Source organism: Aquila chrysaetos, chromosome 21 (genome assembly GCF_900496995.4).
Source record: "Aquila chrysaetos chrysaetos chromosome 21, bAquChr1.4, whole genome shotgun sequence".
Taxonomy (NCBI): Eukaryota; Metazoa; Chordata; class Aves; order Accipitriformes; family Accipitridae; genus Aquila; species Aquila chrysaetos.
In genome coordinates this window covers 17,285,159-17,312,978 of record NC_044024.1, presented here as the reverse complement: position 1 = coordinate 17,312,978, position 27,820 = coordinate 17,285,159, and the positions used below count along the sequence as shown (strand labels likewise).

General features: G+C 37.9%; 1 protein-coding gene across 1 annotated transcript; it reads left to right on the top strand.

The window, feature by feature from the left end:
• Positions 1-112: 112 nt before the first annotated feature.
• Positions 113-27,820, top strand: CUL4B (cullin 4B). The gene is given in 22 exon segments (XM_041118896.1): positions 113-218; positions 1,049-1,567; positions 4,226-4,341; positions 9,698-9,801; positions 10,742-10,811; positions 11,304-11,377; positions 12,412-12,517; positions 12,520-12,576; positions 12,677-12,766; positions 13,068-13,150; positions 14,279-14,346; positions 15,520-15,638; positions 16,469-16,661; positions 17,743-17,847; positions 18,156-18,266; positions 19,011-19,096; positions 20,494-20,601; positions 20,856-20,969; positions 21,945-22,050; positions 22,144-22,316; positions 22,864-23,016; positions 24,221-27,820. Coding segments are annotated over 22 exon segments (2,664 nt in total). The 5' UTR covers positions 113-205; the 3' UTR covers positions 24,317-27,820.

Here is a 27,820-nt window from a genome sequence, read left to right as displayed (position 1 = left end):
CGGGCACCCCGGCGGCCCCGGGGGCGGCCGGCCGGCCTGAGGGGACGCTACGGGGCGCGACGAGGGACAAGCCCCGCCCTCTCCGCGCTCCCGCCACGCGGAAGGCGGCGGCCACGCCCCCTGCCCGGCACGACGCGCCTTTGCGCCGGCGCGGGGGGGGGGGGGGGGAAATAACGAGAGCGGCCGTTCGGAGCGGCCGGCAACCATGATCACTTCCGGTAGGTCAGAGGGCAGCGGAAAGGACCGGGGGGGGGGGGGCGGCCGCCGGTGGCGGGAGCAGGGCGCGCGGGCAGAGCCGCCGGGCCGGGCCGGAGGTGGGGCCCGCCGCCTACCCGGGCTGGCCGGCCGCGCTTCCGGGCGGCCGCGCCCCAGCATGCACGGCGACCGGATGTGCCGCCATCTTTAGGCTCCCTCTCTGCCGTGTATTGACAATAACAAGCCCCGGGCCGGGCCGTGTCCCCCCCCCTCAGGAAACGCGAGCAGGAGGCAGAGAGGGGGGAGGCGGGAGCCCGAGGAGAGCGGGCCGCGGGGGGGGGAAGAGCGGGCCGGGCGGCGGCGAGGGAGCGGGAGGCGTGTGGGGCGAGGGGGCTGGAGCCGAGGCGTGAGGGAGCCGCGCTCAGCCCTCCCCGCTGCTGCTTGGCGGAGAGGAGGCGGCCGGAGCAGGAGGGGAGCGGGCAGCCGTGGGGGAATACTGGCGTTGGAGAGAAGAATTGAAAGAAACCGGTGGGTGGCGAGAGGCAGGCACGGAGACGCTCCGCTGAGAAAGGAGTAAAAGCAGGAAAGCAGAGACAAACTGCGAGAAGAAACAAAGTAATAAAGAGAAGGGGAAGAGAGGAGAGAAAGTGATTCCTCCGAGAAAGAAGGCGGCGAAGGAGAGGGAACACGGAAGGACTCCACTGATGAGAGAGAGGAGTTGAAAGACACCCCCCCCGAGAGACACCAAACAGAGACTGACTCTAAAACTCTCTCTCTCTCTCTCTCTTTGTCACACCACAAGGATTTGATGCCCCTCAGCCTGTTCACTTCTGTGTGTTCATGTTTCCCACAGGTTTCTCTTCCCCCAACCCCCCAGCTGCAGCCCAGGAGGTCAGACCTGCCACTGATGGTAATACCAGCAGCAGCTCCTCCTGCAAGAAGAGAAAGTTAAATAACAGCAGCAACAGCAATTCTGAAAGAGAAGAATTTGATTCCATTTCTTCCTGCGCCTCTTCTCCTTCCAAAAACACCTCTTCATCATCTTCCTCTGTCATCACCACCTCCTCGTGCTCCTCCTCAGGGGTCGCCTCCTCTAACCATCACCTCCAGAAGAAGCTCCGCTTTGAGGACTCCGTGGATTTTATTGGACTCGATGTGAAGATGGCTGAAGAGTCTTCTTCCTCCTCCTCTCCTGCTGCCTCTTCTCAACAGCAGCACCAACAACAGCTCAAAAATAAAAGCCTTTTAATTTCGTCAGTGGCTGTGGGGCACCATGCAAATGGCCTGACCAAAGCTGCCTCCTCTACTGTTTCCAGTTTCGCCAACAGTAAACCTGGCTCCGCTAAGAAATTAGTGATCAAGAACTTTAAAGGTAACAGGCCGTAATTTGTCACGACCTACGGGGAGCTGATGCTCAACTGTTGTGTTTTGTTTTCAACATGAAAACTGGTTGGCTTTCAGATAGCTCCAAGTTTTACAGGAAATGCTTTTCTGTGGCAAATGTTTCTATACTTATGTAAAGAGGGAATAATGTTTTATGATGCATACTTGCCCAGTCATGTACACATCCTGAGCTACACCTCGCTGCTTAGAATTGTTTTTCAGACTCCTTTCCCTCTGTTTCTTGAGAAGGCCTTAATTTGCATGTTAGACGAAAGGTTTTACTACATAAGTGTGTAAATCGCCCTTCTTCAAACTTTTAACGTTTGATACCTCTTTTCTAGTAATCCTGATTCAGGGCTTGGTGTGTATTTTAGCGCAGTTCATGATGTCTTTGCACAGAATGCATTCTTTTTAAATTGGGCCTGTCTTGCCTCTATCCGTGTTGTCTGTTTATAGGTTAATCTGCCTGTGCTTAGTTTTAAACTTTGAAACTAAGGTGATTATCAGGCTATTATGGCGGATTTCCTTTCTGGTTTCCCCACTTGTCTTCGAAGTAGGTAGTTGAGATTTTTGCTGAATGTTTTCCTTGCAATATCCTTGCTGTAATTTTTATTTCACTCTTTAACGTCTTTTCTCTGTCTTAACATACTCTCAACTTTGCAAGCTTACGTTATTTTGTAAATCTCTCGAAAGATGTGTTTGGGATTCTTGATTATTGTTACTAGAGACCAACTGAAGCAGAGAAATGAAGCTTTTCTGCTGTGATGCTGCTTCATTTTCTAGTAAACAAAAATATAAATAGGTGTAGGCAGAAAGCTTAGCTAAAATTCTGTCATTTTTTTTCCCTGTAAAGATGGAGAAATAGTGGCCTTCTTTTATTTCCTGCCTCTTGCTATCTTCTAAAATAGTCTGATAGCTTGCTGCCTTGGCTTGACTTTCTTTTTCCCCATGTGTTTGGGGTTTGGGGAGGTAAAAGATATTACTTAAATTAAAATTAATTTCTAAATACACAATTGATACAAATGTTCTGTAGAGATGCTGCAGAAGGTAAGGATTAGGATTATTTCAGCCACTGTAATGTTTTACAGCAATTGATGATCACAGTGTAACTTTTTGCCTTTAAGGTCCTCCTAATTCTCAAAAATGTTCTCCGCCCATCACATCATCATCATTTAATTTGACTGATTATTTTAAAATTTATACTGAGGTTGCATGATAGTGAGAAATAAATGCCACTCTTCAGTTGCTTGTACACTGTTACCTTTAAGGGAAGTCAACTTTTCATGTTTAAAATATTTGCTAAACGTCATGGATTGCATGGTGCTGTGATCATCATTGCTTATGAACTGGTATTTGAATCACTTGCTTAAAAAGGATGCCTCAGGAATCTGCCAGATTTGCTTTTTATTTTTACTCTCAGGTGCTAAACCGAATAATAAGATTATTTTTAAAGTATTATTAATACTTTATCTTAGTGTGATAGCAATAACATCTTATACAACTTAAATAACTTCCTAAGTAAAATACCAGAATCTTGGTATTTTCTGCTGAGTAGCATACTTATTAGTTGCTGGTGAAAATAGGCAAGTCTCGCTTGTAGTTAGCTGTCTCTCTAGATTCTTACGATACAGCTGATGTTGGGATATTGCCAGTATTGTAGGGAAATGCTTGGGAGGACAAAAAAATTACTTCTCTCTGTTTGTCGCTTCTAGAGAAATCACAAAGCTTTACAATTTGTTTTTTACCTTTAGGTACGTAAAAGTTGATTTTAATAGAGTATAAACTCTGGGCCAGTTTCACCGGTTGGTGGCATGGATGTGCATGGTGTCTTTCTCCCTAAATTTTATTCTCCTTCCTTCTCTGTTTGGGAACATGCTTACTAGGACAGAAGTGGTCATTTTAGCTAGTTATGAGAACACACAGAATTGTAAAATAGTCCTGGTATTCTGAGGGTGTGAGTTGGGGAATCTCTCTTACCCTGTAACGGAAAGAGTCAAATTTGCAAAGCTTAAGCTATTTGAACATTAAGAGAGGGCTTAACTCTAAGAAATATCCACTGGCCAAACCCAAGAGAGACGTAACTGGATTACTTTAAAATAGGAAGGTTTTCCTTGTGACCATAAAGCCTGTATTACAATTACAGTATTTCCATGCATGTTTCTTGAGGGTTTCTTTCCAATTGTTAATACAGAGTAGAATTAATGAGCAGTAAATTTAAAAAAAATAGCTACACACAACTCTGTATCTTTTAATCCATCATTTTTGGCTTTTATGTTCACATTTTAGCTGTGCTGTCCTGGTAGTGAAAAAGAGTGTAATGAAGATGTAGATTAGTCTTGCTGGGTTTTAGCCTTTATCCCTTCTTGAGCTGCTCAGACACAGTACTGTGATGTTTATAAATCACACCTACTGTTTGGGCTACAGATGCTGTGATGTGTATATGAAGAGCAATGCTGAATTTTTACAATGCGTTACTATTTCAAATGTAAATAAGACACTGCTTTCTTTTCATGTAAGTATAAATTAAAACCTAGAGCATCAGCCTGTACCTCTTTCCTCTCAAAGCTGCATTTTTCACTTCTGTAAAAGGTAAAATGTTCTGCTTTTTCTAAATACTTTCTCAGACTCTATATAATTTCTTTTAAAGATAAACCCAAATTGCCTGAAAACTACACAGATGAAACCTGGCAAAAACTGAAAGAAGCTGTAGAAGCTATCCAGAACAGTACTTCAATTAAGTACAATTTAGAGGAGCTCTATCAGGTAAGTGCTTATAGTAAAAGTGATGGGGTAGGGCTTTTTGTTTTGTTGTTGGCTTTTTTTTTTTTTTTTTTTTTCTTTAAAACAATTCTGATACAGTGGTAAGAATATGACATTTTGCTTGATAGCTGCTTTTGTCATTGAAAAACTTTTCATCAAATAGTTTCTCAAATTTTAAAATCCTCAGTAAAAATTTCACAAGACCTAACATTGAACTCGGGAAATTTTTTTACTTGCCGCAACATAATCCAAGGTATGGTTTCCCTTACAACAGTTGACAAGAATTAAATAAGGCAAGGAGCTGTATACCCTTTACTGTTTTGGGGTTTATGGTGTGTAGCTGCTAGAGGAGAAATGTGAAATCCTAAAACATTGGTGTTTAGGTAAGAAAAAGACAATTTTTATTAAAATATAATCCGTTTTCTGAAGACAGTGTCTGTTCATGATTGAGGATCATAAATCATTTAAAAACTGAAACTTTTTATTTGACTTCTTAAAACATAGAATACCATTTTTCTTCATGAATTGTATTGTTTTGGTTTGATTGAAATTTTTTATCATTCAGCATTCTGTCTATTCTAACAACTGAGAATCAAAATTTATTCCCAGCAACATTTTGCCCTAAATGTTTTAGGAAGTGATCAGACTTGAACTGCATTTCCTAACTTTTTTTTTTTTTTTAATAAGCTCCACTTCTGCTTTTTTGGCTAAATGTGTTAGGGAGACTTCTCCCCCTCCTCACCTTTTGCCTGCTAACATCGTGGTACTTGTGGTTTTAGCAGCCTAGCAACAGTACTGCTTTAGCTAGGTATTAAGAAGCACTTAGACCTTTTACTCTGTACTTTTAAAGCCTTCATTACCTGGTTAGTTGTTTGATTTGTTCCTCTGCGTGTATATAGGCTTCTCTCCATCTGTTTTTAGTGTCTCTTCTTCCCCTGCCCTCCCCTTTTCAATAAAAGTTGCATTTGGATGTAAATGGTTTCTGTGAAGACTTGGGGAGAAAAATACTGTTTGAACAAGGTTTGGGGACAGATTTAGGGAAGGATAAATTGCCATTCCTCGTGGAACCAAGAACCTCATGGGCCAGGTTCCTCAGTCCAGTGTGTTTTTAAGCTCATTATAGTTTTTTATAATGTTCAATTAATCTAAAAAGAGCTTTTTTCAAGTTTTTCAGCATAATATATAGTATTGTAACTTTTGCAGAACTTGGTGAAACTAATAAATTACAACCCACTGTATTGGTTGGTATTGTAAATTACTTACTCGGGACTGAGCAACAGAGCCAATAACTGTAAATTAAATACTTGAAGGATATCCAAAATTGTTTAAAAATACAAAGTTCTATTGAAAGGCTTGCTTCTGCTTCACAGTTATCACTTAAATTTCTGCTCACTTTTACCACAGGCTTAATTGAATGTTGCTTGTGCTCAGAAAACCAAAAATACGCTTTTTTTCTTTTAAATCTTGATTTTAACATTGTAATAACTTACATACTTTTGAATGAAATAGAGTGCAATCAAGTATGAAATTTTTATTTTTTTTATAAATCTAAAAATAAATGTCTTGATTTAAAAATAGTAATAGGAATCACTAGTGTTTTTAAATGCTAACTAAACTAATGTCATTTCTGAACAGCTGTTTGGTAAATGGATCTGATGCCAAATATGCCTTGGCAGACACTATTATCCAAGCATAGAGGGGAATTGCAAAAGAGTCTGCAAATGTTCTTCTGCACACCTCAAAATAAGATACTTCTTTTTTTTAATGGAGTTACACTTCTTGAGTTTGGTTTAACTCTTGTCTGTTGGAAAATCCCACTGAGGAAACATTTTGAGGCTTTATTTCTTTGTGAGACACTGGCTTCGTACTTGCTTTGTTCCTCCCCAGCAAAAGAAATTATACACATCTTTGATCGCTTTATTAGAAAAGCTGCTTTATTAGAATAAATTTCCCTAGATTAGTACCAGAAAATAGACATCAAGATCTTTAGTACCAGATCCCTAGTTAAATATTTTTTTAATCAGTCGCAGAGTTAAGTACTTCTGGAAAGTTCTGATTTTTCTCTCATCAGAGCTGCGTTCAGTTCTTTTTCCTACTTTTGCCCAGCACACAAATCCAGGTGTGGATGCTGCAATTTTAAAAAAAAAAAAAAAAAAAAAGGGCAAATGAAAAAAAACAAACAACAAAAACCACCAGCAGAATATATGTTACAGAAAGGGAATATGATGCTTCACCTTCAGATGTTCTGACCATCTTCAGGGAACAGATTCCCTGATCAGAAAGTTTTATTCCACTAATTCAGAACAAGATAATTTTGTGAACTAGAGCCCCTAAAGTTGTTGGAAAATTTTGATAGATTACAATTATCGTTGTGTAACGCCAGTAATTAAATTTGCAAAGCATAATATTGCAGTAGTGGTGTTATGCTCCACAGAGCAAATGTTAGTGAAAGGTTTTGTATTCATGTGCTTAGACAGTTTAATATCTTAAAAAAAAAATAATAATTTGAGCAGAATTCACAAATTAAAACATTTCTATGGATGCTATTAATGAAGATGCAGAAGTTTTGCACTTGATGTTCAAATACTCAATACTAGCAGACGTGTTTAACACTTTGGAGTTTCTGATACACAAATGCAAAAAGCATGGCTTTATATGAACACTGCTTAAAAGTAAGTGCATATTAATATATCTTAACTTATTTCCCTAAGAGTTAATAGTATGAGTTTGTCCATCAACAGTGCAGAGGCTAAATTCTTTTAAGGATTTGGAGCAGCATGGTTAAGTAGTACTGGTGTTGATAGACAGCAGTTACAAAAATGTTGGTAGTTGAGATGGATGAACTGACCAGAAGTACAGCAAAATGGCCACTGGTGTCCTAGGCTGGTAGGTAGAAGCGAGACTAACCGTGGTTAAGCTGGTGACTAGCAAGTTTTATCTAAAACATTCATCTTCCCAGCTCTCAGCTGGCTTCTCCAAAGTAAGTGGGAGAAAAGAAGAAACCCATTTGTTGCACTTGCTGAATGCCTCATCAGGCTCTTCAAGCTTAGTGTTTTCCATCCCCTTTTTCTTCTGAAATCAAGTGTAGCAGCTATTTCCTGTTTTGTTGCTGTTTCATTTAGAGCCTGACCCTGTGTGTACAATAGCAGAATAGAGTTGAGCAGTGTCCATAACCTACTGTGTGAACTGTAGAATATGTTTTCCTATCACATCATTGTATTTGTTTGCGGTTTCTTAAGTGTTAAGGCTGAGAGTTGAATTTATTGCTATTTCTAAGTATTAAGATATGTACACTTCAGTGATAATTCTGGCTTTCCTAATAATCATCATTCAGACCTGTTTTAGTCTTAAGTGGCACACTGACTCTGTTGTTACACCTGTTTGTTTCTGACAGTAAGCTTATGCAGGTTTGGTTTTCTTTTGTTGTTATTGTTGTGTAGGATGATTTTGTTGTGGGTTTCTGTTTTTTGTGGATGTTTTGTTTGTTTTAACTCATCTGTGTCCTATACCCAGTATTAGCTGTAGTGAACTTGCTCTAGAGAGTTGTTTACTGTTGATACTGAGAATGATTACTGTTGATATCCTAGGATAAACTGAGGAACTCCTTGTTTAGCTGTTTTGATTGTTGCTGTGCTTTTACTGGTGGCTGCTTACTGTTTGCTGGTGGCTTCTCTTTGGACTGTTGGGAAATACTCTGTAATGGAGTAGATCTGCTCTGTTGTGCTGCTTTTGACTGGGTTAGAGTTAATTTTCTTCACAGTAGCTGGTATGGGGCTGTTTTGGATTTGTGCTGATAACACTGGGATGTTGTAGTTATTGCTGAGCAGCGATTACCCAGAGCCAAGGCCTTTTCTGCTCCTCACCCCACCCCACCAGCGAGGAGGCTGGGGGGCACAAGAAGCTGGGGGGGGGACACAGCTGGGACAGCTGACCCCGACTGGCCAAAGGGATATCCCAGACCACAGGACGTCATGCTCAGCATAGAAAGCTGGGGGAAGAAGGAGGAAGGGGGGGGGACACACATTCAGAGTTACGGCGTTTTTGTCTTCCCAAGTCACCGTTAGGCGTGATGGAGCCCAGCTTTCCTGGAGATGGCTGAACACCTGCCTGCCCATGGGAAGCGGTGAAGGAATTCCTTGGTTTGCTTTGCTTGCGTGCACGGCTTTTGCTTTACCTGTTAAATTGTCCTTATCTCAGCCCATGAGTTTTTTCATCTTCACCCTTCTGATTCTGTCCCTCATCCCACTGTGAGGGAGGTGAGTGAGCAGCTGGCTGGGGCTTAGTTGCTGGCTAGGGTTAAACCACGACATGTGTATACTTCTGAACTAGCTGTCCCTGCATGGTTGCCTGTGGTTGCTGGGGAACAATCTTCCAGTCCTTTTTTTCCTATGGTTTGGTTGTACTGACAACTGAAGTATTTCCATTAAAAAAATAAATAAAATCAAGAGGCATTAGCTGAAAATCATATATACCTCTTCTGTCTAGCTTCTACAGAATATTTTATTTATTTACAGAATAATCACATATTGTCTTTCACCAATCTGCAAAGAGTTAAAGTTGCTTGGTTGCTTCCAAATCTGGGCAATTGGTATAAATTTTGGTAAAGTATTGACTTAAAGCTTATGGACTTGAGAATGCTTGTTTGCTTGATCAATCTCCAAGACATGTCCCCATTAAACTTTTTGCTTCTCGCTGTGAAGCACAGCAACAATTCTTCTAATACTTGATTATGATGCAGAAATCTGAGATTTGTCACTGTAAACATCTGGAATGTAGTCACACTACTAAAAATTGTTCAGGATTTTAACTAATTCAGGCAAGGGGTTGATGGATGGAGATATATATGTATATAAAATATGTATATGTATGTACTTTTGGGGATGAGGGAAGCTTAATCAAGGAAAGAACTCCAAAAGGAAATAACACTAGCAGTGCTTTACCAATATCAGTGTGACTCGCAGAGCATAGCAGTTAATAAAATTAAGACCTTAAGTGTCTGAAGTATGAAACCCAGCAAGCTGCTGGAACATATTACAATAACATCCTTGGTCTTAAGAGATGCAAGCCCTGCAGTTCCTTATGAGATACTGGTACTCCAACTGAAATTAATAAACTGTAAGCTGTTCAGGGCATGGCCTTCCATTTTCTCTTATTACCATTATGGTACCATATATAGTGCCCTGTCTCTCTCTGATGTTTTGCATGCAGCTGTTAACTATGTTACAATTAAGCTGGTAGATTTTTGAGTGAGAAGCAGAAGAATTCCATGGTTGTTCTGGGGGGTTTTCCCCCCTTTCCTTGTAAAACCACGTATAAGAACATAAACAGATTTCTTAGTATCTGTTTCTCTTTACTTCAGGCTGTTGAAAATCTCTGCTCCTACAAGATTTCTGCAAACTTGTACAAACAATTGAGACAGATCTGTGAAGACCACATTAAAGCACAAATTCACCAATTCAGAGAATATCCTTTTTTTAGCTGTTGACAAGCCAAAATGTTTTTACCTGCTAGTATGTGGTGATGGATTTCTTTGACTAGTTCATGACACTAGGCCATGGTAATCTGAATTCCTAGTTTTTGCATAATTGGGTCTGGTCTGTTTTTTTTTTTTATGGGACCTCAGAGAACACTACTAGTTCCTTTATGTCTGTGACCATTTGAAAAGTTTGTGAGAAAGTTTCATTGGTATTTATGAAAGAGTTTGACATATTACAAAAGCTCATATTAGACTTAAAGCAAGGCTTTAAAAGGCTGTATTGACAATATCACTTCAGGCTTTTTTATATGCTGAACTCGCTATGGTCAGGTAAATAGAAAAGTCTTCCAAGAAGTAGCTATTGTTTTCTTTTTGAAAAGTGCTAGTGGTCTGGTAGCATACAATGTTAGTGGTTCTGAGGATCAAAATGTTTTATTTTCAGAAGTTTTGAGTGGCATCAGATCAAGATCCTGTTAAGTGGATATTAGTACCAGAACTATACAGTGGGCTGAATACAAGTTAAATTTCAAGGACAAAATTTATCTCTTGAGGTTATCTCTTAACATGAGCTGAAATTATAGTATCTGTGTAGTCGTGGGCCCTTACCAACAATCCACAATACATGTTTTTCAGGTGTGGGGATATGTATGTTTGTTCCACTCGCTAGGGATGAGGCATTAGACAAAACATTAAAAAGTATTTAGATCCTTTTTTTTTTTAATTCAGATAATTTTGATTTCTCATTATTAACACAAGGGCCCTCATTAAAATATAAACAAACATGTTGCAAGAAGTTAACTGGTTCTTTTGGGGAGTAGGTGAGTTTGTTGTGCTCTGTTAAGTGTCTTTAAAAAAATAATAATAATGTTGGTTCATTTCATTGCTAACACTACCTATTAATCATAATTTTCTTAATGATTTCTTCATGGATTCATTGGATAGTGTCCTTTTTCTAAAGAAAATAGACAAATGTTGGCAAGATCACTGCAGACAAATGGTAAGTTTTTTATCTTTTTAAAGAAAACCAGTTGCCTAGTCAGTCTATGTTTTGCTTAACTTTGCTCCATTACAAATGTACTGTGCTTCTGAAATGTTATCCTAAATTTATATAAGGCTTCTTTGTGAAATACAACTGTATCTACTTTGTTAGAAATCAAGCCTCGAAAATACTTGTCTGTAGTGTGTTTCTTGACACATTGGTCTGATCTTGGACACACACAGCCCCAACTCCTAACTGTTTTTTCTATGCAAGCCTTTCTCCTCTTATACCTGTTATAAAAGGAGCTATTATTTTATACAGAAAGATGCTAAATGTCGCATTGATCATCTTGCTGAGATTGGCAGAATATTTTAAACAAAGCAACACTGTCTAAGAAAGCACTGCCTGGAAACTGTCAGTGGGATTTTTTTGTTGTTGTTGAGCATAGTTTGCGTTGCTCTTCAATTAAGAGTAAAATGATTGTGGCTTTTTTATTCCTTCTCATAACAGATTATGATTAGAAGTATCTTTTTGTTCTTGGATCGAACTTACGTACTTCAGAATTCAATGCTGCCATCTATTTGGTAAGGGCACAAAGAATAAAATTATTTGGGGTTATTATTTAAATTATCACATATATCTTGCTGATTTTCAGGTGGATTTTTTTAATATAAACTTTGTAGTGACCTGTAAATTAGATGGTGAATGCATACGTGCTTGTTGCAAAGGGAGATTTCAGTTTTAATTTATTTGCCATGAATTACAGGATTCTTCTAGAATAGCTGTGATAGCAAATTTCATCTAAGTTAGGTATCAGCCTCCGGTTTGCACTGTTAAAGGAAAGGGCCTGTTCAACAACTGAAGTGCGAGGGTTTGGGTTGCCCAGTTACTGGCTTTAACGTGCATAGTGTTCAAAGTTCCGTAAGGATTTTTGAAGGGAAAAGTTACCTAAAATAAAAGCAAGTTACTCTCTTTTGGACTTCAACCTTCCCCTACTTTCCACCCTCCAATATTTTACTAGTTAGCAAATGCCCTACGGTGCCTTTGGCGCTATCTGAATTACTTTTGCCAGAGGTTGAAGGAGTGGCTTTTCCTAAAAGTGTGAGACCCACAGTTTCAAATTCATGGAAGGGTTTAACTGGGATGCCCAAAGCAGAGATCCCTGTCTTTCACATCACTGAGTTCTTCTTAGCTCTGCCTAAGAATTAGAGATTAGAAAGTGATGGACAAAAACCAGTGTTGTCCAACAGCTTAACCATGGAAGTGGGACCCAGGATGACATTATCCTTTTCTCGTGAAGGCTGCTGTTCATTCACTTTCCATCATCCTGCCAACCAAGTGAAAAATAAAGAAGCTGCAAAAGTTAGGTGGTTATTGAGGAAAAAATACGTGCTTTGGTCTTTTTAAAATTTGTAGCTTACTGTTGATGCTTTGTCATGGTTTATTTTAGTGTTTATGTGTTTGTTCATCTTGAGTGATTTGGGGGCAGAGGGATGAGGAATTTGAAGAATGCTAGTATTCATTGGCCTCTATTTGATCTAGATCAAATTTTATTAATAGAGAATATTTGGGGTTGATTCTTACACAAATTATTGAACAGTCTTTATTTTCTTTTTAGGGATATGGGGCTAGAATTGTTCAGAACTCATATAATCAGTGATCAGAAGGTTCAGAACAAAACTATTGATGGCATTCTTCTGCTGATTGAGAGGGAAAGAAATGGTGTGAGGCTATCGATAGGAGTTTACTGCGAAGCCTGCTAAGCATGCTTTCTGACTTGCAGGTAAGTCAACTTGTTTCACCTTTAAATCAATGAACAGCTCAGATTCTTACTTGGTGCTCAGTAAGCTTTACCCTGGATTGCTATTGTGTTGTTTCCCTAGATTTATCAAGACTCTTTCGAACATAGATTCTTGGAAGAGACTAACCGCCTGTATGCAGCAGAGGGACAGAGGCTTATGCAGGAACGAGAGGTATTTTGAATGTTTAACAATGTTTGTTATGCCTAATGACAAAGCATTTGTCAGGGAGAGGAACTATTCTGCTGCCTTAGCCAGTGTACAGGGCAATAATGTGATGTTTACGTTTTATAGTACTCTGAAAAAGGAAATTCACATGCAGTTGCCTTCAGTCACAGTGCTAATGGTTTCTGCTTAAAACTGGAGTGGCTGCTGCTGTCAGACCAGTACTGTCTTCCCTGCCCGCCCCCCCCCCCCCCCCCCCCCCCCGCCCTTGATTTTTTTCAAACATACAAAACTACTCTGGCATTTTCAGGTTCCAGAGTATCTTCACCATGTCAACAAGCGCTTGGAAGAAGAAGCAGACAGGATAATCACTTATTTAGATCAGAGCACACAGTAAGTGCAATCTCTCTTTGCTTGGTGTTGTTAACTGTTTGGCTCTTCTTCTGTTGAGGGCCGTCTAATAGCTACAGCTTATTTCAGTTATTGACTGACCATCAAATGCTTTTCACTTCCCACAATTCCTTGTTTAAAATGAAGCACTGTCTTGGCTCACACAGCTAATATCCTTTTCTTCTAAGCCACCAGTTATTTTGACGTAAACATTGTTGGGCATTTGGTTGGAAAAAAATAGGCTGCCATCCCCAGTCCAAACATCTCTTTCTTGCTGAAACACAGTTAATCAGCTGTCGTCCTACCTGAAAAAGATAGGATGCAGGATAGAGAATTCTCAGGCTAAAGGCTCTGAATATTTACATAAAAAATATTTGCATATTCTTTATGGAGTCTGGGAAATTATTGACTAATAACACCCTTAAATCTTTTCTACTTAGAGGCAGGATTTCCTCAAATACAATCAAGGGGAGGTCGTGACTGGTAGGACAGGAGAAATGTTCTCCTAACATAAAGCCACAGCTGTCGTGTCTGAGAGAAAATGTAGGTCACTAATATAACAAAACTCTTCAAGCAAGTAGTAGCAACTTCTTAAAGAGCAGATACAGAGGATCTCTCTGAGAGGAAGGTGTTTTATTGCTACCATCATACATTTTTATTTCCTTCCTCCTTCAGCTGTTAAAAACATTTAGCTGTTTAGTGGCTTCCTTCTTCCACACCATTATTAGTGGCCAACTCCCTATTTTGTTTTAATACTTCTTGACTCATGCGGTATGTTTTTTCTTCTTGGTTTGTCTCCCAAGACATGAATCTCCTCCCACAAAACAGGAGAAGGTATATTCTTTGACAAACTTTTGCCTGATTTCTTCACTGATGGAATCGCTGTCCAGCTGCCTAGAGGACATGTACAACAGCTTATTGTGCGAATTAAATCCTCAGTCAGCAAACAGAAAAAAAGATTGCTTACTGGGGAGGAAAAAGGATAAATATGTGTATAATTATTTTAGGTCCTTGGCCACACATAATTAGAGCACTCCCAATGACAGGTGTAGTTAACATAATCTCAACAAAAGGATTTAAAACTGTCAATAATGGAAAAAGGAAAAGTAATTCTAAACGTTTTTTCTATAGGAAGCCACTAATTGCTACTGTAGAAAAGCAACTTCTAGGTGAACATTTAACAGCCATTCTTCAGAAAGGTAATCTTTCTTCTTTATAGAAATGTTTCTAATTACTGCTTCGGGGCTTTCAATTCCTGTGCTGAAAAAGAAAGTGACAGATTCAGGTGCTGGGGGAGGACACAAACTACATCAGTCTTTAACGCCCTTTGCTACTCAGTTCATGAAATAGCATTGGCCATTTTGCAAGAGGGCAAGTACCATTCTCCTTGTCAGAGGTAAGGAGACACAATGAGGTCTTCAGATACACAGCAAAGCAAAAGGAAAACTAGAATAGGGGGCTCAAGTTCAGTGTGTTAAGTAGCATTTTGAAGACTAAGAGGTAAAGGAGTAGCCTTTGAATTATGGCTGTATCAGAAAGGGGAAACAGTGATTACTTGCTGTTCACAAAAAGCAGCTTGTTTTAAAAATTCAGTACAATTTGAGCAATGAAGTACATTGCTTCAGTTCTGCAGTAGTCTCTGTGCAGTCCAGTGACCTTCTGTTGCTCTGAGGGATAGTCTGGAAATAGATAAGGGTGCAACAAGAGTTGCATAATAAAAGAAAATGATCAAGTCCTTACTAGCCAGATTCTGGATGAAACAGGTATGTGAGCATCTTTCTGCACATCTGTAACAGACTCTTTATTGAGAGAAGTATCAAGTTTGCAATATTTGCCCATCTACTTTCTTAGAACCTTGCTGTGGAGCATCAGGCCTTCTCTGCCAAAAAGGTAAAAAGTGAAAGGTGACGATATTTCTTGAAGCTGCTTGCCTTCAAACATCTGTAAAATTTATTTTACAGCTGGAATTGAGACTCAGAGCTCTGTCTTGCCAAGGAACCTTTCCTACAGATCAGTAGAGAGTAAACTTTACAAATCTTTAGGGAATAGTAAAGCAGAAGTAAGCAAAGGTGTTGTGCTAAGTATTTTATGTAAAGTACATGTAGCCTAGGATATCCAGTACAATAACAAGGATTTTAAGGTTTGAGCCAGTTCAGGTAGCCATGCTGTGTTTCACTGTTAAATTAGGTAGCTTAAAAAAAAAAAACAAAACAAAACAAAACAAAAAAAAAACCAAACCCAAACAAAAAAACCACCACTAATTGCTTGATTAAAAAATACTAGCTTTGAAGAGGTCCCTTACTGTAATAATATGCTATGCTTTCTTTGGATTATTCTGGTTTTAATTTCGATTTAAATTCTCTCATTTGCAGGTTTAAACCACCTTCTTGATGAAAACCGAATTCAAGACCTGTCTCTTCTATATCAGTTGTTCAGTCGTGTGAGAGGCGGAGTACAGGTTCTCTTGCAACACTGGATTGAGTACATAAAGGTACTGTTCCTAGAACTCTGGAACAGATACCACTATTCTGTCGATGGGGTTTATACACAGATATTTGAGTCATGTCTATAAACTACTGCATTTTTCTAAGAATTAAAAGACTACTTGCTTATAAACATATATTTAATATGCAGCTTTTGAAACTGTACTAGGAAAAGTAGAGTAACTGTTCTAGCCCTATTGAAGAAAATATTGAACATTCAGTTGAGTTCTTGAACTCCAAATAAATTTGGAGTTTTTATCTTGCTTATAGTTAGTTGTGGGGGACAACTATATTTCTCCAATAGCTATTTTGGTCATGGCAGAATGTTTCTGTCTTCTCCCTGCTAAAATTTCTTGTCCGAATGAGTGGTAGCTTAAGTTACCAACCAATTGAAGTTCAAACAGCACTTGAATATCACTTAAGATGTTTAATCTTATTACTCGGTGAAAATGTTGTCACAGAAAGTATGGTTGTTGTGAAGGAAGGCTTTGTAATGGCATAGGAGTACTGTAAATAAAATTGAGTTTAGTGGGAGCTTTACCTGTGTAAAACCTGAGGATATAGATGTTTAAACAGGGTGTGTTAATCTTGTCATGTTTATTTCTTCAGACAAAAGTTCTGCATCTGTTTAGTTATTCATAGATTGATTTTGAATCACTATACAAGGTCTAGAAATTATTATATAGTAAATACTTCATAATGCCATTACTTCTGTTGTGTTAGTGGAACTAATATGAATACCAGAAACAAGACATTACAAAGGTAACTTAGGCTTTTGGAAGTCTTATCATTTAAATTCATTATTCAGGCTAATTGAAAGATGTGTTTTATTTTGCAGGCGTTTGGTAGCACCATAGTAATTAATCCAGAAAAAGACAAAACCATGGTCCAAGAGCTACTTGATTTTAAAGACAAAGTTGACCACATTATTGATATTTGCTTTCTCAAGAATGAGAAGTTTGTAAATGCCATGAAAGAAGCCTTTGAAACATTCATTAACAAAAGACCAAATAAGCCAGCTGAACTCATAGGTATTTTTCTTCAGTTTATTCCCATGTGAGAATTTGGGTGGGGGACAAGAGAGAGTTGCTGATGCAGCGTACGGATGGGATGTGATGGAATTGTGTGTTAAAAGACATTATGTACAATGCATTGTCAAACTGGGATCTACCGTGCCACCTTGTGCAAGTGAATTATTTGATAGGATAGCAAACATTAAGAATAAGCTCTGTTCATCAGTTCACTGGCTAGGCTATAGAAAAGTGAAGAACATTAGAACTTAGGCATTCCAGCAATTGACTGGTGTCCAGATGTGAGAATACTGCTAATAATTTGACTTCTTCAGAAGCTTACATAATTGTGCCACCAACACAGAGCTATTAGGAGCTATCTGTGTTTTAATATATTAAAAGTGAAGAGAGGTGGGGATGTTAACCTCTCATGTTACGGGGACAGAGCCTCTGTAGTTTGCAAAGAACGTTGTTTACAGATTTGTGCATTACAAGCCTGACTCTTCACTTTTGAATACCTTAATCATTTCCCCACACAGTGAATAATACCTGCTTTGCAATCTGTTGTGCTGTTAGGCTTGTGGAGTAATGCTTTCTGCCCTCCTTTTTTTTAAATTAATTCACTAACTGTAATGTGCTTACCAAACCATTTGAAATTAAAACAAACAGTAATCTGCTAGAGAAATTCAGCAGTATAGTCAACACATTTAAATAACTGGTTTACATATTTTTCATCTGATCTTTTTGCTTCTATTATAGCCATGTCAATCTATAGCAATAGTGACTTTTTACTTTGAGACTGTAATATGGACCAGGATTTTTTACATACACAAAAATCTTTTTTAACATTATGTATGCTAATAAAGTTAAGATGCAATAATTGTTTATCTGAAAAAAGAGATTGTTATAATGTTTTTATAACCTTATAGCCTCTATGAAAATATATCAAGCTAGCTGTGATGAAACTGATTTGAAGGTGACTTCAGGATCCTTTACATTTTCAAAAGATTTCACAATGTTGGATTTTTTTTTTTAATTAAATTATTATTTCATTGTGATACTAAGCATATGCTGAACTTCTTATTCCTCAACACTCTTTTAGCTAAATATGTAGATTCAAAGCTTCGTGCAGGCAACAAAGAAGCTACTGATGAAGAACTTGAAAAAATGCTGGATAAAATTATGATCATATTTAGATTCATATATGGTAAGTATTGGGTTTTTTGTGGGGATACAGTTGTTTAACCACTAACATAAAGGTACTTCGAAATAATTTTTGCAGTCTGTCTGTGATTTAAAGTGTTCATTCTCTGTAGATGCAGTTTGCTGGTGTAATGCTCTTTAACTAGTTTGCATATTAAAATGCCAATAATAAGACCTGACTCGGAATCTGTGGAAATCTTAATGTGAAGGCCCTTGTTAGCTTTACTGAGCTTTGAATTGGGCCTCTTGTAGGTAATGTTTGTTTAAAACAAACAATGATTTGTGATCGCTGTCAAATCTCATCTCTTACAGGAAAAGATGTCTTTGAGGCCTTTTATAAAAAAGATCTAGCAAAGAGACTATTAGTTGGGAAGAGTGCATCAGTAGATGCTGAAAAATCTATGCTTTCCAAACTCAAACATGGTAAATATCTATCAGCTTGCTTTCTTTTAAAAATAGTTGTTTTAACAGGCCTTCCCAGAAGTGCTATTTGTATTTCGCCTTTACACGAGGGCAAAAACCTCCTGTGCAAGTCTTGAATGACTGGTGGGTTTTGAGACGCAGTTACTTATAGTTTTGTAATTCTAGCAGCAATAGCCAAAAACTAGGAGCTTAAAGTGCACGGTGTATCTTGGCCTGTGGGATAGAGTCGAGGTTCCCTGCTGAATAAATCAGTGATGTGCTCAGAGAACTTGAGGCTGGCTTCTGCTTGTTATTCACTAGTATAATGTCTGAAACATGAAGCTGCCAGCTAGCAGTCTTCTAGTCTGGTCTTCATTGTTTCATAGGATGGAGTCTTTGGGTTGTAAGAGTAAGATGTTTAGAACTTGATCTTGTTCTGCCACCAGGAGACAAGTTTGGCAGGCAGCTGATAGGGATTAGAATTGTTGTCTGAGTGACAGGTTGCCAGTGGAGTCCTAGGATGAACAGTCATGTCCATGTGGAAAAACAACTGGGTTGCAAAGTAGCTACCACATTAAAACCTTTTCCCCCTTCTTGTTTATAACCTTATTCTGTATCTTAATTAGAATCCAGGTCTTTGTGTAAGAACATATGCTGAAATAGGTTGTCTTGCTTCAGAGTACATTCTGATGTTTAGAATAACTACTCTATGGTGTTGAAAATAAACAAGATTAATTTTTAAGATTTACATGTTCTCTTTTACAGAATGTGGAGCTGCTTTCACCAGCAAACTTGAAGGAATGTTTAAAGATATGGAGCTTTCAAAAGACATAATGATACAGTTTAAACAGGTATTGCGGGAAAGCCTGCCACGGCTCCTTCATTTACTCACTTTTTGAATGAGTTATTCTCAGAAAGCCTAACGAGAGGGTGCATGATGTCTTCAGTTGTGAACATTTCTATTGTAATTGTGTTAAACTCCTCTTGAATTATTCCAGTTGTCTGTAATGTTCTTCCACTACAGAGAAAACGACTTTATAGGTGATTGCTTTCAAAAGGAGTGGACAAAAGCCTAACTGGGAAAACAGTCTCTACTGAAAATCAGTCGGAATCTATTTCTTAACTCTGTGCTGTCTGTGCTTTTGAAAATTTTACTGAATTTATTAATGGTTTTCCTGAACAACAAAGCAAAAAACCTGAAACAAGAAGCTCCTTAAAAAAAAAAAAAAAAAAAAAACCACAGTAATAGAAGAAGAGTTGTAAACTTATAAGACATTTTCACACCAGTTATAAAACATTTTTAACACCACTATATTCTGATGGACTGGCTTGTAAGTTTTTGCCCATTAGTTCTGGTGGTTCTGTAATGTTTTGATAACAATAAAATTTTAACATTCTTTCCTCCATTCACACATACTTAGGTACATCTTCACATCAGCCAGCTAAAACACTTATTTTGCTCTTTTCTTTCTGTATGGAAGTACCTTTAGAACTTCAGAAAAGTGCTTTTTCTTATCCTAATTTTCTTGTGTGTAACTTGCAGTTTATATAGCTGTCCTGGTTTCGGCTGGGATAGAGTTAATTTTCTTCCTAGCAGCTGGTATAGTGTTATGTTTGGGTTTGGTATGAGAAGAATGTTGATAACACACTGATGTTTTCAGTTGTTGCTAAGTAGTGTTTATGCGAAGTTGAGGATTTTTCAGCTTCTCGTGCCCAGCCAGCAAGAAGGCTGGAGGGGTACAAGAAGTTGGGAGGGGACACAGCCAGGACAGCTGACCCAAACTGGCCAAAGGGGTATTCCATACCGTGTGACGTCATGTCCAGTATATAAACTGGGGGGATCACTGCTCAGGAACTAACTGGGCATTGGTCGGCAAGTGGTGAGCAATTGCATTGTGCATCACTTGTTTTGTATATTCCAATCCTTATATTGTCATTTCATTATTGATATTATTATCATTATTATTTTCTTCCTTTCTGTTCTATTAAACTGTTCTTATCTCAACCCACGAGTTTTACCTTTTTCCTTTGATTCTCTCCCCCATCCCACTAGGGAGGGTGAGGTGAGTGAGTGGCTGCGTGGTGCTTAGTTGCTGTCTGGGGTTAAACCACAACAATAGCAAAACCATCATAAGGTCACTTGTCTTCTGTGGTCTCATAATGCCTGTTCTAGCTAACTTTTCAGTTCTACCTGAAATATGTTTAATAAACATTGCTTTATTTAAATTTACTTTGTTTCCTTCTGCAGTATATGCAAAATCAGAATGTACCTGGCAACATTGAACTAACAGTGAATATTCTGACTATGGGTTATTGGCCAACCTACGTGCCTATGGAGGTCCATTTGCCCCCAGAGGTAATGAACATAGATGTATTATACCAAGTATCAGTAATGCATCTTGATATCACCTGTAGCTTGGTTTTAAATATGCATATAATCTCTAGAAAGAAATGTAGATGTGGTTTTTTTTAAATAAAGTTTGTTTTCTTTTCTTGCAATTCCCTTCATCTTTCTAAGCCTTTATTTAAGGCTTATTTGATTGTGGAGGAGGGAAGGATGCTTTTAAAGTAGAATTGTGTTTTAGTGTTTTGGGTTTTTTCTTTTTTTAGATGGTAAAACTGCAGGAGATCTTCAAGACCTTTTATTTAGGAAAACACAGTGGTAGGAAACTTCAGTGGCAGTCAACACTAGGACACTGTGTACTAAAAGCAGAATTTAAAGAGGTGAGTGTATTGTTTCTCTTACTCCTGTTGCTTTGCTGATTCCAACTCTGAGTTGTACCTTAGGGATATATTGGAAAGGTTTTTTGTGCTGTGATGGAAAACAGCACTGTTTTTGCAATTAATTTTAACTTTTGACCTCTTGCTATCATTTCTGGAGTTGTGGTAGTTTCTGAAATAGATGTATTAAGGTCTAAGAAGATGCATCCAATTTCTGTATTGGTGGGGAAAAAAAAAGTTGTTGGTTACTGCTTGGGGAAAATATCCAGTGGGTTTAGTTCCATATTAAAAATGGCACTGATTTTTATACTGGGGAGGGAAAAAAAAGGGGGCCATGTTCCATAGATGACTTTACTTCATCTGACAGCATTAAGCATCTTTACAGTAAGCTTTTCACTACTGAAATAAAGAAAAGTTTTGGATTGTACAAGAACACAGCTGTTTTTAAAGGGCTTCCAGTTATTTCTCTTCAGCATTTCTTCATGGGCACAAATATATTTCAAGAAAATTTTTCTTGGAATAGGAATGCTTACCAGTTGTATTTTTCAGAAAAATGTTAATGGTAAAACAAGTATTATGAAACTTGGTTATTTCAAAGATCCTGTAGTTCCTAATAGTGTGTTTCTTAAACTAATGTTTGCATTACACTTTGACTTAAAGGTCTTTCAAATTGTAATTTTAAGCACTCAGTGCTCTGAGATTTGTCTTGAGTAAGTTGATGCATATCTTGGGTGAGTTTTGTCACTGGATATAATAGTCTAACCTTCTGACCTCTAGTTTATTCTGCATTTTATAGTAAACACAAGGTGACCGGTAACTTCTATTCTTTCGTATTCCCAAATGAATAAAATAACAATCACATCCTTTAAGTGAAATAATTGACATACAGGAGTGACTTGTTCCTTGCACCACCCCACCCCCAAAAAAAACCTCCAAAAAAAACAGTCTAGTGATGTCTGTTAATTTCCCTTGTAACAGGGCAAAAAAGAACTTCAGGTCTCCTTGTTCCAGACACTGGTGCTGCTCATGTTTAATGAAGGAGAGGAGTTCAGTTTAGAGGAGATAAAGCAAGCCACTGGGATAGGTTGGTATTGAAAACAGCTGACTAATTCCTAGTGTTCTTTCAAAAAAAAAAAAAAAAAAAAAAAAAAACCTCAACATCTTGTTTCTGCTGTAGAGGACGGAGAGCTGAGAAGGACACTTCAATCTCTGGCTTGTGGCAAAGCCAGAGTACTGACCAAAAGCCCCAAAGGCAAAGATGTGGAAGACGGTGATAAATTCACATGTAATGATGATTTCAGACATAAGCTCTTCAGGATAAAGATCAACCAAATTCAGATGAAAGAAACGGTATATTCTCCTTGATCCTCTGGGGTTTAGATCCTTGGATTAAGTATCTTGTTGCCTGCCCATCTACCAGCTTTTTTCCTCTCGGTTGTAATGTACATACTGATATCTTTGTAAAAGTTACACGTATAATTTGGATGATAGCACATACCTAACAATGCTGATTTAAATGTGTGCTTCCATACAAACTTAGACACCAGTGATGCTAGATTTCTCTAAATGAGGTTATTTAAGGGAAGTTCTAATTAGTGAATGTTCTTTTCACCCTTGGTCATTCCCTGGAGCTTTACTGAATGGTTTGTGAACATAGAAACAAATTCACAGTGAATTTTCCCTGACAGCCAGGGGAATCTGTGCAAAGATTTTAATTCCTTGTACAATTGTTTTTTTTAATAGACAATTGGTCTTCATATTTGTAAAGGATTTATGTCAAATATTTGACAACAGACGTTTTACTGTCTTGCACTGAGAACTGTCTTAGAGATACAAAGAAGAATTGTTTTGACAGTTGTAGTGTTCTCTTTAAAACTTTTCTAAATGGATCCTTCAGGTAGAGGAACAGGCAAGCACTACAGAGAGAGTATTCCAGGACCGGCAATACCAGATTGACGCTGCAATTGTACGAATCATGAAGATGCGCAAGACACTGAGTCATAACCTGCTTGTGTCAGAGGTCTACAACCAGCTTAAATTCCCAGTAAAGGTGTAGTACTGATTTTTCTTCTTCTAAAACTTTATTACTTCTTTTTATATTACCTGGCCTGTCCTCAGTTAAACAGTGCTTCTGTCTAGAACATGCATCTCTTTACTATTAGGAAGGACAAATACTCGCTTTCATGAATTTTTGAAGTGCCAATTGCATTCATGTATCTGAATATTACCTCAGGCTTTTAGTAAATTAATAAAACCTACTACCAAAGGCTTTCAGAACTGGAGTCTGTAAGCAGTAACTGTGAAGCTAGCTCTCTTTGTATGCTGTTCTTGCATTTAAGTGTTCTGACAGTGTGTTCTTGGGGACGAGGGAAAAATGATTCAGATATGTAATGCAGGATTGGTTTTGATTCTTAATTTGGTTGATACTTTTTAATAAATTAGTAACTAATAAATGTACAGTGTTTTTTCCAGACACATTATATTGGATAATATATATACACACACACATATATATGGAAAGAAAAGTAGATATTGATGAATGTCTCAAAGCTAAAGAAGCCCACAGTTGCAATATAAAATGAATAGCTTACTAATTGTATACAAATGGAAATGGATTTTCAAGTAGACAGTCATGCATCTGTCCGAGTTCAAATATACAGTGCTTTCTATAAATGGAAATGTAAAATGAAAGGTACTGCCATCTCCTTCTGTTTTGTTACCATGTTAAGTTCCCGCAGGCCTGTAAGTATTGCAAAAACTGCAGTTGGGCTTTGCAGGTTTATAACAGATGATTTAAATGCTTTTCATCACTCTTTATCATGAGATGTTTTTATAAAGTCCTTCATCCAACAAAATCATAGGGCACCCAAACTGTTGCAAAACTCACATCAAGATAAAATGAAACTTGTACCATCTTTTACCAGGTAAAAGTCAGAAATAGAAACACTTCGGTATGTAATGCATGAGAGTTCAGTTTAAACAGCAGCAAATATCTTTCCCTGCTGTAAAAAGTCTATGCCTAGCTGCAGGCAACAAGCTAATTTTGTAACTTTCTCTTCCATCAATTATATGTTGCAGACTTTAGAAGCTTTGATGCTTTAAGGGATTTTTATTTATTTATTTATTTATTTTAAACTGTGATTCCTGTTTCCTCAGCCATCTTAAACAGTATGGATATTTGGCTTAAGTAGAAAGAAAGCACCAAGAAACGTTGACTGCAAAGTAATAATGCTGACATCTGCTTTATTTTACAGCCTGCTGACCTTAAGAAGAGAATAGAATCCTTAATTGACAGGGACTACATGGAAAGAGATAAAGAAAACCCGAATCAGTACAACTATATTGCATAAACATACGTTGGCCTTTGTTTTACTGCACACTTGGTGTCATACACAGTTGCCAGTGGATAAACTAGCCTGTTGATCCTGTTAATTGACTTTTTATACTACCGATGATTGAATGAAAGCAGTGTAATGGAAAAGTATAGTAGAGTGGACTTCTTTCAGTGGTTAACATGCCCATTTAAAGAGTACTATTTACATTTTAAGAAGAATGCTGTTGAACTCTTTGCATGTTATTTAGTAAGATGTGCAGAAAGCTGAAAGAAAGTACCTGATCTTTGTGATTCCATTTGTCTCTGGGTCTGAAGAGGAGTCCCTTGATATATGACAGATGTCTTTCACACCTTTAAATGGAAACAGAAGGTTAATTAATATAAGAAAATAGCCTTTAAAATGCTTAAACTGCATGCAAACTTTTAATTTACTGTACAGAATGCATTTCAGTTAGTAACATACCATTGGTTTGGTTGATGCCCACACTTGGATTTTTCCCTTGAGGGAGGGAAAATGGGGAATAAGCCAAGCTATGCTTATTGCTGATCTAATGGAAAATACTCTTGGTTGCAATTAAGACAAAATGGTACCAATATAAAATGATGTATAAAGTTTGCAGTGTGGGCATATGTACTGTATATACAAACACCATTCTTAAATAACTGCTACAACAAAACAAGTTCAGATTAGATTTATATGGCTTGCCTATAAGACTTAGTGTTCACCTTTGGGAATTTTAAGCATAAAACAGCCATAATGGAAAAAGTGACAGTTTTTACTAGTCATGGGTAGGAGGCCTTCACCTCTTGGCAGCAATACTCTAGAAAAGAGAATCTATCTACAGATACCTATGAAAAGCCACACTGTTCTTGTGGTAGAGCTGTAAGAACAAAAATTACAAATGGATTTTAATACTTGTTTTGCTTTGCAACATTCTAAACTTGAACTAACCTCAAGGTTTAGACAGGGCAGCTCTTCTAAGACTGCCCTGCTTTGGATTGCTTTAACTTAAAGCTTTAAGAACTCAGCCCTAGATGTGGCAGGCCTCCTAGAACCCAGAAGCCTACCTCTCATATAGAAAGTTAAGTATTGCTACAAGGCATCTAAAATATATTTTCTTAGATGACCAGAGAGCATTCTTTGCATCTTTATAAGACATGGGAGAATAAGTCACTTGAATGTAGAGCTTTGTTTCAACAAAATGCATTTTTTTTATTGCTATAGCAGCATGTGCCAGGAATATATGGGAAAAAAAAGTGTCAGCAGAGAAGGTAACTCCTCCATGTAACAGTTCTTCCTTACCCAGCCAGGCTTTAGACCTACGATCAGCTGTGTTGCAGAGCTCAGTGAAAAACCTCATCCTCTTTCAGGCACTGATAGTCCTGGGGAATACCAGATATTTCTTGAAAGCAAGATGTTACTTTTGTTTAATGGCAGTGTAACTTAGCTTTCTATGATCTATAACTTTTATCACTGTGATCCCACATTCAGGGGTATGCATGTGCGAGAGAGGGAGAGTGTGTGTAAGTGCGTGTATTTTGTATCTGACACATCCCATCCTTACTGCTTTTTTGATCTACTGTTTAATTCCATATTTTCTCCAGCTGTGTTTTCTCTCAAGCTCTTTTATATGCAGTCCTCAGCTGACAGATGAAGCAGATGTTTTTTTCTCCTACTAAAATTATTTGCTGTCATCCTCTACTAACTGTCATACAGCTCTTTGTGATCTGCAGAAAATCTACCTTATCCTTTGACACTATTGCAGCATAACCACTGGTAGACATCCAGGACCACCCTTGCCTCTGTAAGAAAAATACTAACAGTAGAGTTATCTGGTAAGAAACTTGAAGACTGCTCCTGCAAATCTTTTAAGTATTAGTTCAAATAGAGATCCACCAGGGAGGAAAGAATGCCCCCCCTCTCCCCAAAACCTTCTGTATTTTGCATTCAATGTTGCTTTTTCTTGTATGTGTTTTGTATCTTTAGCCAATAAAAGATTCCTTTTAAAAAGGTGTTTTGTAGAAGGAGCATAAAACTTAACTCTTTGGGAGACAGGAGATGATGAGTATCAGTATTGAACTGGTTCCATTCAGTCTGTTGCAGCATATAAATCTAACACCACTACATGTTTAAAATGCCTATTCTGGTAAAATCCTCCCTCATTAGACAAGTGTGTTGCATTCAGTCAAACTAACTGGAAAGGTCTGAAGGTTTGTTTAATTTTTATCCCATCCATTTCAGTAACTTAAACGCAGAAAATATTACATAGAAAATGTCCTCAAATCTTATCAGACTTCCACGATCTGAGGCAGACCCTAAGCAGCAATCTAGTTAAAGCAACCCAAAGAATGGACTTTGAGAACCCTGGCTAGGCTGAGAGAGGGGGTGAGAGAGGGGAGGGGAGAAGGCGTCTCCTTGTATCTTCATGGGTTTTCCCCAAGAACTCATCCATCTCTTCTGCTAAGGTCTCGCGCATTCCTGGTTAATGACAAAGCTGCAGCCAAGATTTATCGTCCAGCCGTACAACTCTGCAACTTCTTGCTGGGATCATGTGCCTGCCTATTGAGCCATATATATCTCTGTAAGAAAAAAATTAAAGTGGGCTTGGACCACAACTCATCTGGCTACAACACAGCTTGTCTGTTTGGCCACACATTTTTAATCTTGACTCTTGCATGCAGTTTATAGCACCTTGTTCATAAGAAATTGCAGTTTATTCTTAGAAATATATATTTTAGGTTTTTTAATCTTTATACCCATAAATGGACTATTTTTTTGTCTTGGCTGGTTTAAAAAGTGACCATTTTGTTTAAATGCTGTAATTGCAAATGTGTTGTAAACGTTGTTTTGTTCTATAGTTTACACAAAGGTGCCAAAGTAAATAGTTAATAAAAAAAAAAAAACAAACCCTAGCAAATCGTTAAGTTGCTTTAGCTGTTCTTCATATTTTGGTCTCTGGTCTTTTTTTTTTTTTTTTTTTTTTTTTGTCAGCCTTTCATTTTTTCCTAGACATATCATTTGCCCTAATGCTTTCTTTAAAAAAAAAAAAGTGCATCTAAAGAAATGTTCAAATACCACTTTTTTAGTGATTTCATATAGTAGGAAGAATATTTTCTTTGAAACGTTACACTAAAACTGTAAGAGTACAGCAGCATTCAAAAATGTAATATACTTTTTGTATAACAGTTCTTCAGAGTATGTCTGGAGTGGGGGAAAAAAACTAACCCTGTTACTTTTCAGAAGCCTCTTCCCTTGGCTACCAGAATATGAAATTGTGCTTTTTCACTGCATCAAAAAGTTATAGTTTATGCAGACTTGCAAACAGGGCATGTATCACCGTTGCATCCTTCGATGCAAAAAGCAGCAAAACCTTTTTTATGTTTCATAAGTCTGATATGGGTACAGAGAGTCTTTCTTAAGTTGGTAAATAATGTAAATACATGTCCTTTCAGAGAGTGAGTCTGTTATCTAGGTATTTTGTGTCATTTAATAAATATTAAACAGTTTTGTGTTGATAAA